At 36.4% G+C, this 14,197-nt stretch overlaps 2 protein-coding genes across 5 annotated transcripts; both read left to right on the forward strand.

Annotated features, from left to right (window-relative positions):
* The first annotated feature begins 1,432 nt into the window (after positions 1-1,432).
* On the forward strand, positions 1,433-5,397 carry LOC116016377 (serine/arginine-rich splicing factor RS40-like). Of its 2 annotated transcripts, none has more exons than XM_031256616.1 (6): positions 1,433-1,539; positions 2,299-2,439; positions 4,041-4,153; positions 4,298-4,533; positions 4,778-5,047; positions 5,136-5,397. In XM_031256616.1, the coding sequence occupies exons 2-6, from the start codon at positions 2,334-2,336 to the stop codon at positions 5,170-5,172; spliced, it is 762 nt and encodes a 253-aa protein (XP_031112476.1). In that variant the 5' UTR covers positions 1,433-1,539; positions 2,299-2,333; the 3' UTR covers positions 5,173-5,397. The 2 variants fall into 2 exon arrangements, with proteins under 2 accessions (XP_031112476.1, XP_031112477.1); XM_031256617.1 differs by lacking the exon at positions 1,433-1,539 and adding an exon at positions 3,610-3,925.
* A 4,274-nt stretch (positions 5,398-9,671) lies between these two features.
* LOC116016770 (protein CELLULOSE SYNTHASE INTERACTIVE 3-like) lies at positions 9,672-13,988 on the forward strand. 3 transcript variants are annotated; one of them, XM_031257165.1, is made up of 4 exons: positions 9,672-10,108; positions 10,256-10,317; positions 11,571-12,827; positions 13,473-13,988. In XM_031257165.1, exons 3-4 carry the CDS (start codon positions 11,586-11,588, stop codon positions 13,905-13,907), a joined length of 1,677 nt encoding a protein of 558 aa, XP_031113025.1. In that variant the 5' UTR covers positions 9,672-10,108; positions 10,256-10,317; positions 11,571-11,585; the 3' UTR covers positions 13,908-13,988. The 3 variants fall into 3 exon arrangements, with proteins under 3 accessions (XP_031113025.1, XP_031113024.1, XP_031113026.1); XM_031257164.1 differs by having other exon boundaries at positions 9,672-9,917; XM_031257166.1 differs by lacking the exons at positions 9,672-10,108; positions 10,256-10,317 and adding an exon at positions 10,784-10,952.
* The last annotated feature ends 209 nt before the right edge of the window (positions 13,989-14,197 follow it).

A 14,197-nucleotide genomic window follows, 5' to 3' on the forward strand; every position in this document is an offset into this window, starting at 1 on the left:
ATATATATATATATATATATATATATATATATATATATATATATATATATATATATATATATATATTTATTTATTTATTATATTTATTATATACATATAAAATCTTCATACCAATCAAAGCTACCCGATACTATGTTTGTTCATGCATGGACAAATATTGAAAAATATAGATACATAATAATAAATATACGAAATCAAAGCTTGTCCCCTTTCAACACCTAACAATAATGGAGATTTGCATAGTGGTATCCAATGTTTTCCATGTTGATATTTCTAATATTATAAGCTATGAGTTTAATTTTTTTGGATCATCTTAACTCTCTTAGCGTAAAAATGGTTTGGGACAGTTCGAGATTGAGTTAGGTTCAATAACCATTGATTCCAACTAGAATCAAGACAAGTCTACCTCATACTCACCCTTGTGTCTATTATAAAATTTAATAAGTTTAGTCAACTTAGAGTACTACTTAAGCTGAACGATATGTAATATAAGCTATTTCTATGGTTACAATGCAATTTTTGTTAGTACTATTAGCTCTATTACAATGTAGTATGTTCTGTTTAGACTAATTTTCGGGGACCTTGGGGTCCCCTCCATCCACAAAAAAAAAAATGTAGTATCTGTTCCATATTTCTATACTTTCTATATCTGTTACAAGATGTGACCTTCCCTCAAGGAAAGCCACAGATATGCCATTTAAGCACAATGTGCTTAGCATGTACACAATTTATTAATTAAAAATACATAATATATTAACTACATGTACATAATCTGGACTAAAATCTACAATGTGCATAGTTAAACATAGTCCAAGATATAATTTGCACAAATCTACTACGGAGTACATGTTATGTCATGTACCCGAGTCTACCTTTTAAGGTGGACCCAGATCAATGTTCACAATTTTATAACTTTATGTTCACAATTATAAAAATATATGTTCACAATTTCAGAACTCTATATTAAATTTCAGAATTCTAAAATTGTGAACATGGATACGGGAGGTGGTGGGTTCGAGCCTCAGTGGAGGCAATACTGACTCTTGTGCTTCAATAGGTTGAGAAGTAGTTATGAACAGATACTGCATTGTAATAGAGTTAGTAGTATTCAAAAAATTTTTTTTTTAAAAATTGTGATGCTTCAATAGGTTGAGAAAGTAGTTATGAACAGATACTGCATTGTAATAGAGTTAGTAGTATTCAAAATTTTTTTTTTTTAAAAATTGTGAACATGAACCTGAATCCACTTTGCAAGATAGACCCGGGTCCATAGCATAATTTGCCCATAAGAAGTCCATTAAGATATGAAACTGGTTGCAGAATTGGGCCTATTCATTAATGGGCTGTTGCGATGTAGCCAACGAAAAGCCCAAAAATAAACCCGCCGAAATCTCAATTAAATGTTATTCATTGATACGGCGTCGTTAGCTCAGCCCATATCAGCGAAAGCACAAGTTCTCCCCCTTCGGCGTTCCCGTCACAAGCTGCACGGTAGGGTTTCGATTGATGATCACTCGCTCCGCTGCTTCAGCTGCAAAGGTACACCGCTGCAAATTTCTTCACGGCGCGCTCTCCCTCTATCTCTCTGTATATGTCAGCTTATATAGATGTTGTTGTTGTTTTGATTTTCGGTTTTTGAATTGAATTGTTTCAGATACGAGTGTTTCAATAATTCGTTACACAAAAGGTTCAATTCTAGTTAAAAGTGTTTATCCTTTGTTCGATATGTTTACTAGATCAGCTAAAATTTAGTTGTTATTCAGATTTTGTATGCTACGCGTTTAAATTAAAGCGAGCTTTATCTTTTGAGCTAATTTTCGATTTGATTTTTTCAGCTTAACTGTGTATTTTTTTGTTGCTAATGTGTGACAAGTTAAACCATCTACATGCTTGCTCACTGTGAAGACTTCTGTGAAGGGGCTGTGGGGAGAGGGTTGGTTAAGTAAACTATTGATGACAGTGGTTTTGAAAATGAGCTAAAATGGGGATGTTATTGGGGAAATACACTGTATAGTAAAGAGTTTTTGTATCATAGTTGCTCATTTGAAGAATGGTATTGGATATGTTTAAGAAGGAATAGCTCCCACTAAACTTCCTGCTGGTGTTGCTGTTAATTTGCTCTTTTGAACATAAGTTTGGAATCACCAGCTAAATCAATATATATATGGAACAGAATGAATGGTGAGAGAAAACTATCAAAAGGTTTATATCATGATGTGTTAAGTTTTATCTGATAGAGTTATTGCTGCCTTCCTTTATATCTCTTCATCATGTCATCACAAGATTGATTCTGTGCAGGGACAAGCAAGTGTTAAGTGGAGACTCATTGCAAAATGAAGCCTATCTTCTGTGGGAACCTGGATTTTGATGCAAGGATGTCTGATGTGGAGAGGCTTTTCAAAAAATATGGAAGGGTTGAAAGGGTTGATATGAAGGCCGGTATGTTCTAAATTTTGTTTTAGTTCTACTTCATTATATTAGAAATGCTTCTTGTCTACATTTCTTGATCATTATATTTGATCATTAGAATTTGTTTTGCCATATATTTATTCTGCTACTATGTAAAAATTAGAGTATCATTATTCTTGGCATTTTGTTTATCTATATTGTCCTTACATTTTAGTATATATTTTGACACACATCTGTATCCAGTCTTCCGCAAGTTATACTTGACAAGAAAGTATAAGAATTACAAAGCCTTCGTGTTATTGACTGGACAGTCTCAGTTACATTGCCCGAATGGAGTGGAAGCAGTCTTAATTTTTCCAGCAGCATCATCCAGCTTAGCTTCTTATGAGCAGAATTGGGATTAAAACAACTTGCTTGCTTGACATCAGCTCATATCTGGAAAATGCCATTGGGATAATGCTTTAGAAATTAACTTTCCACTTGTTTGGTTAATTGGTTCCTTGATTTACACATATGGCTATCATTTCCTTGCTGTACGTGTCATGGTTGAAATCAGGGTAACTTAGTTGAGTATTGGCACCATTTTGCCATTTATTTTAAAAAGCTCTGCTCTTGTAGATAACTTCCCAGACACCAGGAATAAATAATCAAAAAAAAAAAAAAATCAGAGTTGTAACTCTCTATCTCTCATTATATCAACCCATCCCATGTTAAAGGTTTTGGAGACATTCAGTCCATTGATCCTACATTTAAGCACAAGAATCTTACCACTTCAAACAGTATTTTTTTTACCTGTTTTTTATGTTATTGTCCATGTGTGGGGTTCTTGGAAGGAGTTGTTGATTTTGGTCAGCAGAACAGAGGACAGGAAAGTTGGAAGTTTTTCTTCCTTTTCTGGTATTAAAATCTATCCAAAAATTGTTTAAAAAAAAAAAAAAATCTATCCAAAAATTTAAATCTTCTAACCAATTAAGGCACTGGCACTGTGGAGGTAGTGGATTCTATTTTCCAAGTCAGTTGTTCCACCCCAATCATTAAATAAATGATTAACTGGGGATTATAAGAATCAAGTAATGTCTTTGCGCCCATGGAAGGATTTGGTCAAGTTATTCTCAATTTCTGTATGTATTGTTCTTCCTTGAGAAAAGCACGTTTTATTTTGTAATTAAAGCCACGGACTCAATAGTTTCTTTGACGCAGGATTACTTGGAACTACCATGATCTTCCCCCGGATGGATGATTCTCTGCGTTTCTTTTTTGGCTTGTGCCCACGAATACATGTTATTATGTGTGTCTCAGGGAATCATTATGATCTGCCATGGTCCTTCCACCCCACACTTTTCTCAGACCATTGCCCTTAGCATTCCTCATGACCTTGCTCCATCCTCTCAATTTCTGACTTGTTTCGGCATAGATAGCTTGAGCATCTTGGATCCTGTGGCAGCTGTTGAGTTCATTCAGATTTTTCTTTTTTCCCTTTCCCTCTTTACCCCCTGACTAATGAGAGTTTTGGGTGGTAAGTTTGTGTAGTGTCCTCAAGTGTCTTGACAGGAGGCATTTTAACCTAGTTTTTATGTATCTAGAAGCGGAACAATATATGATATGGATCCTTAAGAATTCTAAAATTGCAGGTTTTGCTTTCATCTATATGGAAGATGAGCGTGATGCTGAGGATGCAATAAGAAAACTTGACAGGATTGAGTTTGGCAGAAAGGGGCGAAGACTACGTGTGGAGTGGACCAAGGTGTGCAGGTCATTTATATCTGCAATTTTGTCTCAAAAACAGGAGATAGAATGTGGCAGATGTAATTCAATTTGAAGTTCAAATAATCAAATGGTATTTGATCAAAACTTGTACATGCTCAATTTCTTTATTTTTATGCTTCAGCAAGAACGTGGTGCTAGGAAGCCTGACACCTCAAGGAGGTCTTCAGCTAACTCAAAACCTTCAAAAACCTTGTTTGTGATCAACTTCGATCCAGTTCATACACGGACAAGGGACCTGGAGAGGCATTTTGAACCATATGGAAAAATATTGAATGTCAGGATTAGGAGGAACTTTGCATTTATTCAATATGACTCTGAAGACGAAGCCAGCAGAGCACTAGAGGCAACAAATATGAGGTTTGTCCTTTAGGATATTTTGATATATATCTACCTAGTATTGCCTATTAAACACAAAACCATAGACTACTCCGTAATTGTTTATGTTCCAGAAGCGAGACACTAATTGAATGAAAAGTTCTAATGTTGAGCCATGAAATATTCTGTAGATAAAATTAGATGTACTTTCAAAATTTTGAAATAGGTTGGTCCTTATTGGCTAATAACAGTTTTTATCTATTTTGGACATTTGACGAATATGCAGTAAGTTAATGGACCGAGTAATTTCAGTGGAATTTGCAATTAAAGATGATGATGACAGAAGAAATGGTTACAGCCCTGAAAGAAGAGGCCGTGACTATTCCCCTGACAGAAGAGGAGGCTATGATCGTAGACGTTCCCCTAGTCCATATCGTAGGGATCGGGGTAGTCCTGATTATGGACATGGATCTGTTCCTAATTCCAGGCCTCCACCAGCCAGGGGAAGTCCCGAGTACGGTGAGGTGCAAAGCCCTTCGAATGACAGATACCACAGGTTAATCTAAATCTAGTCCTTTTGTTTCCACTTTACTTTGATCCTTACTACGTTTTGATCGTATATCCAACCATATTCGTTTATGCAGCCGTTCACCCCCACCACGCGAGAGATCCCGATCCTGAGAAGCAAGAGTTATGGAGTCAGCATTTGGGTACTTGGTAGGAAGGAAGTTTTGCTCTGTTACGTAGCAACTCTTCAATCTTCAAATTGTTGTAACTTACTTTGAATTAACCTTACAGTCAACTTCGAACATTTCTGATCTCCCCTGCGTGATGTAGTTGCTATTTTACTTAGATTGCGGAATTCTAAATGCTTTTATGCTCCTAAGATTTTCTCGCTTTCTAGTCCATGTCGGCGCACCTTACTATTCACCTTCAAAATCTGAGTCTGTTCTTTACGGTTAAACAGATTTTGTGTCGGTGCAAGTTTTATAGCTGTTGTCAATCAATCGTTATATCGTGGACTAGGGTCCACAATCACAGTGAACTGTGGACCTTGATATAATATATAGAATTTGACTTCATAAGATACAAAATGCATGTTCATAATGCATAGAATTATATAACTGGGATACATAAACACTTAACATAATACACATACATAGAGTGGAATTGAAATTCATAATGTACAGAATTGTATAGAGCATGCGTATTATGTTTGTGTCCTCTGCTACATAATTTTGTGCATTATGAACAATGAATTCTGTACACTATGAAGATAAATTCTGTATATTAGACCAGTATCTACAGTACATTGTAGATCTATCCACGATATAAATTTGCTGTTGTAAATTGCCGACGGTGCCCCGACTTTTCAAATGATTGATTACAGCTCTCTTAGGTGTCCCGTTACATTCATGTAGTATTTCCAAATGAGGGGAAGATCCGGCTATAGATTTGGTGTTTGTGTCGGTTCCGCTTCTAATCCCTGTTTAAAACTATAGCCTTAACGTTGACATTTATACATCGTGTAACGCGAACGCCCGACACGAGAATAGACAGCGTTTCGGCACCGGCACGGCTACGATGTGCCAAAGCCCCCCATGCTTCTTGGATGCCTCGCTCCTCCCTTTCTCAAAATCTTTTGAAATCTCCCTTTTTTAATTAAAAATAATAATAATATTTTAAATTTTGTGCCACTGCAATTTTGTAATCTTTTAACTCAGTTCAATATTTATACTTCCGATGCTGAGAGGATGAGTTGGAATTCAAGTTCATATATTTATAATACAAATATTTATCAGTTTGAAGTTTGAATGCTCCTTTTGTTTAAACTTATTAAATGTTTAAGTAGATATTGGCATGTGTGAATTCTGGTTGAGCCAAGTCATGATTGGATGGCCGAGCTCCTCCTGCCGTTGGTTGAAATTTGCAGGGTATTATCATTTTCAGATCAGTATCCATCATGATATAATATATTGCCCTACTGAAAAGTAAAAAGTATTTGGAACAATTCTATTCCTACACTTTGAACTAAAGTATCTTAATTTTTTGTTAAGCCATTGTATCTTTCTATATAAAATAATGTATGCTCTATAATTTAATGTTAGTTTAAAGGCATATCTTGATTTTATGAAATATTATCAACAAACGAATACTACTAAACTGATGTCTTATTTTTATGGGTTTAAAAAAAAAAAAAGCTAGCAACTACTCGGTACATAATAAGTGTAAATTTACACGCACACAATCTGCTGTCAAAAGCGGACCCTCTTTGACTCTTACAATGTGTTTGTGTGGATCCTTTCCATTTTCATTTCGTTCTACTAATAGATTACACCATAAATCCTATTTAATTAATTTATAATAATATAAAATCAATCATTTTATGATCCTCAATACCATAACATAAAGATTTCCCAATTGTACGTATAGGCTGCACTACAATTTCGTGGCACATGATTTTGTGTTAAACCTGAATGATTGAGAATTTCCACAGCATCATTGCTACACTACTGTACTATACACTGTACATCTTTTTCAAATTTTGAACTCCCTTTACTGCTGTCGGAAAGGATTTTCCTTATCATTTTTTTTTTCTATTTTTTTTTTTTTTACATGAATGACCATGAAAACTTCAAATAAAAAGTTATAAGAATTGTCGAGTGCATGGAGAATGATTATGTACCCGAATGTGATAAACAACATTAAAAGATTCTGTGCGACGTGTTTGACTGAGAGGGTGTTGACAATAATTGAACATCTAAACTTATAACTTTGAGGTAAGATAGTCATGCTCCACCTACTCGATCATCTCTTTCAGAATTTCAGCTGAGAGAACTATTTTAATCATTTGTGTTTTGATTATTGAGTGATTAATTATTTAATTACGTGTTTGTAAGCCAGGCCACATAATAGTCCAAGTGGACAAAATTCAAAAACTAGAATAATTAGGGTGCACATTCAAATCGCACTTGGACTTTACCTAACTTTTCCACACGTACTTCCCCACTTGCCAACTCGATTTCTTGTGCTCTAGCCACAGCTTACATGCTTGACTCTAATGCTATCATACTACTTTTTAAGTATAGTTAAATAAATTTTGGATACGAAGTGTAGATTAATATTTTTTTTTGTATTAAATATAATTATATGTGTTATTTGAGTTGTAATGGGTATTTTGTGAGGTTAAGAATTGATAGTGTTTTGTACAATACTAAAAGCATACACTGTTTTACTGAGACGTAAAAGATATTAGTGTTGATTGACATTGTAAACTTTTATCGTTCAATTATAACCTTTGAGCTATTAATCTTTTTAAGGTTAAAATTGACTATATTTAGTTGCATAATTATTAAAAATGTACTACTTTTAATCTTCATACAAGTGAAATATTTTCAATAGTAAGAGGTTAAATATGGTCCATTTGAACTTATAATGGTCATAAGTGAAAAATGTAATAGTTGTAGAACCATATTGAAATTCACTCAAAGTTTATCTATTTTCTATCTTACTATTAATATATTTTATTAAATTTAAATTGATTGGTGAGATTACTTTCGTTGACTTTATTTTTAACACGTCAAAATAAAATATTTCGTCAAACAGACTCATATTTTTTGAAAGAAAATGATTTTTAATGCAATAGCTATATTTTTCACCTTAGATCATCTGCAGTGGAGGAGATTAAATGGAGAGAAAGGAGGAGAAATTGAGATAAAACAATTGGAGGGGAGCAAATCATATTCTCGGGAGAGAAAGTTCTCTTCGGAGAATATGGGGTCTGTGTATTTAATGGCGCTAAGTGGCAGACAGCATGTCCCCTACTTTAACAGAGCATTTATTATTAAAAAATTAGTGCTTTCAGCCTCAACGACTCATATTCTCCGGAGAGAAAGTTCCTTCCGGAAAATATGGGGTTATGTATTTAATGGCGCTAAGTGGGAGACAGTCTGTCCCCTACTTTAGCAGTGCATTTATAATAAAAAAAAATATTAGTGATTTCAACCTCAACGGCTAACCGTTAAAAATGCAATGTTAATTACCACGTTAAATGCACGTCAACGTCTATTTAGCCAAATTAGTGATTTCAACCTCAACGGCTAGCCGTTAAAGGTGCAATGTTAATTACCACGTTAAATGCACCTCAACGTCTATTTAGCCAAAATTAGTGATTTCAACCTCAACGGCTAGCCGTTAAAGGTGCAATGTTAATTACCATGTTAAATGCACCTCAACGTCTATTTAGCCAAAATTAGTGATTTCAACCTAAACGGCTAGCCGTTAAAGGTGCAATGTTAATTACCACGTTAAATGCACCTCAACGTCTATTTAGCCATTGAGTGTGTATTATTATTATTATTATTATTATTATTATTATTATTATAGTTTTACCATTATATATGTCACATTAAAATATTAAGATTCATCAATTCTAAATCTACAATCCTACTCTTTCAATATTATTTTTTGAAGTTGCGCTTCCTCCCAATCTCTCCCATTTAAAAATGTCTAGTGATCATGAACATTCCAATGATGATAATTAAGATGTTAGAAATTATATAGAAAGTTTTTACTTCAATTTAAATTTTGTACAAAAGGATATATTTTTATTTTTATTTTTATTTTATTTGAATTAAATTAAATAAATTAAAATATATTGTATTTCGTTATTTAAGTTTATTATTATTTAAAATCAAAATCAAATTATATTTATAAACTTAAAATTATTAATTATAGAAAAATGAATAAAATTATATATAATGTGTATTTTGAAGTTGTATTAATAATCCCATTATCAAGAGGTAGAAAGGCTATTCTTATTTTTTTTTTGTTAGACCAACGGGTGTCCTAAGCATACTGTAATTGTAAGAGACATCTTTAAACTCATATCATACTCAGACTAATTATATTTAGATCAGACCGATCCATTTAAGGGCAAATACTGGCAAAAATAAAGTTATTCTTTTTTTGAAATATCCGACCATGAATTTCCCCAAAGGGACGCATGCAATTTGAAACACTGCTTGGTTCAGTCTCTCTCATACGTGGCACAGCAATCCTGCCATGTCAGTCCTTCATCCTCGATAACGTTTTTTTTTGAAAAAAATCCTCGATAACGTTAAACGACTTTGCTCATAAATTCCCAAAATACGGAAGTTGCACTTTCAAATTTCAGCACAACGGTCTGATCTGCTGTTCCTCCCTCGCAATCTCCACCGTCAAATACGTACACGCCCGCACTGTACACCATATACAAATACAAAGAGAGCCACTTCAAGAAGAAGTCTTTGCAGACAGAGAGAGATAGAGAGAGACAGGGAGAGAGAGAGAGAGATTTTTGATTTTTGAATGGAGATTGAGATGGTTGTCTTGTTCTGCTAAAGCTGGAGTGCATAAACTAGAAGAAAAAGAACAAAAAACTCTGGGTCTGTATCCATTCTGCTTCTTATTCTTCGTTTCCCTTCAAAATTTTTGAATATTGGATTCAAAGTTTCAGTCTTTGAACTAAACCCAACACCTCTTTCACCTTAGAGTTTCCATTTTCTTGAAGAATTTCTCAGTTTGGGTCATAAGTGAGCTAAATCTACTGTTTGATTCCTGTTTCTGTGTCTTTAAGGTTGAGTTTTCCACTTCTCCAACATTTTTTTTAATGTTAAAAAGCTGCTAAATTTTCAAATTCCAAATGATGCCATTCTTGAAAGCTTAGATTATTGTTTTGGCTATAGCATTTTGTTCTGATTGTGATTTTTTGTTGTTGAAACAGTGTTGGAATAGTCCCAGTGGCTCCTTAAAGCTTTGGATGACTTGAATCCCAGTCAACTTGAGGTATAAAGATCAATTATTTATGTTTTGTGAGTACTGTTTGAGATATTTTGCCATTTTTGAAGAATATAAGTAGAGATAAAGACTTCTCTTCAAAGCAAAGACTCTTTCTTTTTTCCATACCATACACAAATACCACTCATATATGCACTAACAGTTGATATATGAATTTAAAGTTTTAGCAATTAAAAAAAATACAAAAACTGTGGGTCTCTACTTCCCTTGAAGGTTTGGCTTTTCTCTTGGCCATTGGATAAGATCTAATATCTATATGCTTAAAGCTATCATATTCTTGAAGTAGAATTCAATACTTCAATCTAGAGTAAGTATCAATTCCTATGTAACTTTATTGCTTGATGACTGAACTACCCATTTCTTCTGTTGAATTGCATTTTTTTTTCCTTTTTTTTTTCCTTGAGGGATGAGAGTCGAGAGAAACCGCATCCACTACCTCAGAAGTGTTCACGGGTAAACCTTTGACTTGTGATTCATGTAGTCAAATGATCACAGTGGGGTAAACCAGTCTAGGTTGCATTCAGAATAGAAAATAGAACCTTCGGATTACTAAGTCAACCATCTAACCAACTTAGACGAGGTTCCCTACGAACATCACACGTGTGCAGGGCTGTTGAGACAAGGTGAAAGTATCTACCGACTGCTTTTATGGTTGTAGGATAGGCGTTGGAAGTATCTGTCTTTCACTTTCATCACCAGTTGTTTAAATGGTTTCTTTTTCTTGTATTTAATGACTGTTTGAATCATATGATTTAGTAAAGTTTTTTGAGAAAACGTTTGTGGGTCGGCCTTGGTAGCTGCCTAGTAATTGTCTGTCCCTTTTCGTTTTAAAGGAATAAGCTTTGTGTGATCATACCAAAAGATTCTCGAAAACTCTGTAATTTGGCCCCTTCCCCCCATTTATTTATTGCTTCTATAGTTTAATGTTCATCATTGATACACCTCCAAAAGCTTTCATCTTTATATGACAGATCAAATACATAATTTCTTAAATGCTTTCCCTGTCTGAACCACCCCTTTTTGTTTCCCAATTTAACATTTTCTCCATGAAAGCTGTTCCTTTCATTCTCTCAAGAACTTCATTCCTTCATATGGCTGATTCTGATTGTTAGGATCAAACGTTTATCCCTGCACTAAAAGTTATAACTGGTAACGAAGGCGAGGCAGGGTCCTGGACTTGGCCCTTCTGCCCTCGGCCCAACACTGATCTCTGAAAGTTTGATTGTTTTCTATGATTCCAGCAAAAGTCTGAGAAAATGGTTGAAGATTGTGGGAAAAACGGGGGCGAAAACTTGTCAGCAGAAGAGTGGCTAGTGAAAGCACAGCAGCTAGTTCCTGAGGCTCTAAAGAGGGCTAGAGAGGTGAAAGGATTTCCAGGGAGGTGGAAGATGATTGTATCGAAATTGGAGCAGATCCCTTCAAAGTTGTCAGATTTATCGAGCCATCCATGCTTCTCCAAGAACACTCTCTGCAAAGAACAGCTGCAGGCAGTGCTGCAGACACTGAATGAAGCCATGGAGTTAGCTGAGATATGTGTGGGAGAAAAGTTCGAGGGAAAGCTCCGAATGCAAAGCGATTTGGATGCATTATCTGGGAAACTGGACTTGAATTTGCGCGATTGTGGGCTGTTGATCAAAACAGGAGTTCTTGGTGAAGTCACTTTCCCAGCTGCAGAAGCTCAGGCTGTTTCTGCTCCAGGGAATGGGAATTTGAGGGAATTGCTTGCTCGGCTTCAAATCGGGCACTTGGAGGCGAAAAACCGAGCTCTCGATTGCCTTCTTGACGCCATGAAAGACGACGAGAAGAGTGTTCTTGCTGTTCTAGGGCGCAGCAACATTGCAGCCCTAGTCCAGCTCCTAACAGCTACTTCTCCTAAAATAAGAGAAAAAACAGTAACTGTCATTTGCTCCCTAGCAGAATCAGGAAATTGTGAAGATTGGCTAGTTTCCGAAAGCGTTCTCCCGCCATTAATCCGCCTGGTGGAATCCGGCACCAATTTGGGGAAAGAGAAGGCGACGATTTCTCTCCAGAGGCTCTCAATGTCGCCGGAAACCGCTCGCGCGATCGTCGGCCACGGCGGCGTTAGGCCGCTGATTGATATTTGCAGAATTGGCGATTCCGTTTCTCAGGCCGCCGCCGCTTGCGCGTTGAAGAATATCTCCGCCGTGCCGGAGGTGCGGCAAGTGCTGGTTGAAGAAGGGATAATTAAAGTCACGATCAATCTCCTCGACGGCGGCATTCTTCTCGGCGCTAAAGAGTACGCCGCGGAGTGCCTGCAGAATCTCACCTCCAGTAATGATAGCCTGAAGCGATCCGTCATTTCCGAGGGCGGAATCCGTAGCCTCCTGGTGTATTTAGACGGCCCGCTGCCGCAGGAATCCGCCGTCGGCGCATTGAGAAACCTAATCAGCCATGTCGCCATGGATTCCCTGGTTTCTCTGGGAATCATTCCCAGACTAGTTCACGTCCTAAAATCCGGCTCAATTGGAGCCCAGCAGGTAAGATTTTCCCAAACAAGTATATTATAAGCAATTTATCCGACCTAGTCTAATATACAAAGTTTGACTTCACAAAGTATAGAATTCATATTCATATTGTACATAATTCATATTAATAATACACATATTATGAACATGAATTTTGTACATTATGAAGTCAAATTTTGTGTATTGAATCAGGGTTCACAGTGTATCCTGATGCACGATATAATTATCACTATTGCAAAAATCGGTCTAAGCATCTGTCTAGGTGCTAGACATCTCTACACCGGGGTAATTTCCCTCCTAGGTGACCGGCCGATTAGATCTAAGCATCTGTCTAGGTGCTAGACATCTCTACACCGGGGTAATTTCCCTCCTAGGTGACCGGCCGATTAGATGCCTAATTCAACTGACTCGGCCACCTAGGGCCGAATTCGACTGAGTTAATTCTGTCCATTTCGACCAAGTTAATCTGGTCGGCTAAGCCTTGTTAATTTTTTTCATTATATATAATATAAAGTATATACACCCACAAACGTGGGCTGATTTTTAGTTAGCCGTCTACAGTCCGATTAGCTTGGCTTACTACAACCATGATAATATAGAGTCTTAATTGAGTGATGTAAGTTGACTAGGTTACTAAGTAGTTTGGTTGGATTGCAGGCCGCAGCTTCAGCTATATGCAAAATCTGTACTTCCACCGAGGCGAAATCCATGGTAGGCGAAGCAGGATGCATCCCTCTTCTGGTCAAATTGCTGGAGGCGAAAGCGAACAGCGCAAGAGAAGTTGCGGCGCAAGCCATTGCGAGCCTGATGAGTGTTGCGCAGAATTGCAGGGAGATTAAGAAGATGGATAAGAGTGTGCCGAATTTGGTCCAATTGCTGGAGCCGAGCCCGCAAAACACTGCCAAAAAATACGCAGTTTCGTGCCTTGCCTTGCTCTCCTCGAGCCACAAATGCAAGAAGCTGATGGTTTCGTATGGGGCAATTGGGTACCTCAAGAAGCTTTCTGAAATGGATGTTCCAGGCGCCAAGAAGTTGCTCGAGCGGCTCGAGAGAGGGAGACTGAGAAGCTTGTTTACTAGAAAGCTACTGTAATGTAATCCCAACTGTGTTTGAACTTTGAAAAATATTTCATATTATTCTTAATGGAAAATGCTTATTTCCTGTATATTTTTACAACTTAGAATCCCTCCTTAGTATTACTGTCCACTAAGTTAAAGAATATAATGTTAAAGAACAAAGCCGTGGCATGTTTGTTTGACTCATGGGTTTAGAGAACAAAATTGGGTAGCTAACTTGTTGGCTAAACAAAAACTTACTTGTGATTGAGGGCTCGTTGTTATGCATCAGGCGACATTTGAAGTTGTTAAGATCTTCCATGACTA

This window comes from Ipomoea triloba, chromosome 4, assembly GCF_003576645.1.
Source record: "Ipomoea triloba cultivar NCNSP0323 chromosome 4, ASM357664v1".
Lineage (NCBI taxonomy): Eukaryota > Viridiplantae > Streptophyta > Magnoliopsida > Solanales > Convolvulaceae > Ipomoea > Ipomoea triloba.

What these genes read in the sequence shown, in the direction of transcription:
- LOC116016377 (XM_031256616.1), top strand. Translation starts at nt 2,334, where the DNA reads ATGAAGCCTATCTTCTGTGGGAACCTGGATTTTGATGCAAGGATGTCT. An exon ending in AAGGGTTGATATGAAGGCCG is followed by an intron (nt 2,440 to 4,040) that starts GTATGTTCTAAA and finishes CTAAAATTGCAG; the next exon opens with GTTTTGCTTTCATCTATATG. An exon ending in CTAGAGGCAACAAATATGAG is followed by an intron (nt 4,534 to 4,777) that starts GTTTGTCCTTTA and finishes ACGAATATGCAG; the next exon opens with TAAGTTAATGGACCGAGTAA.
- LOC116016770 (XM_031257165.1), top strand. Translation starts at nt 11,586, where the DNA reads ATGGTTGAAGATTGTGGGAAAAACGGGGGCGAAAACTTGTCAGCAGAA. An exon ending in GCTCAATTGGAGCCCAGCAG is followed by an intron (nt 12,828 to 13,472) that starts GTAAGATTTTCC and finishes GTTGGATTGCAG; the next exon opens with GCCGCAGCTTCAGCTATATG.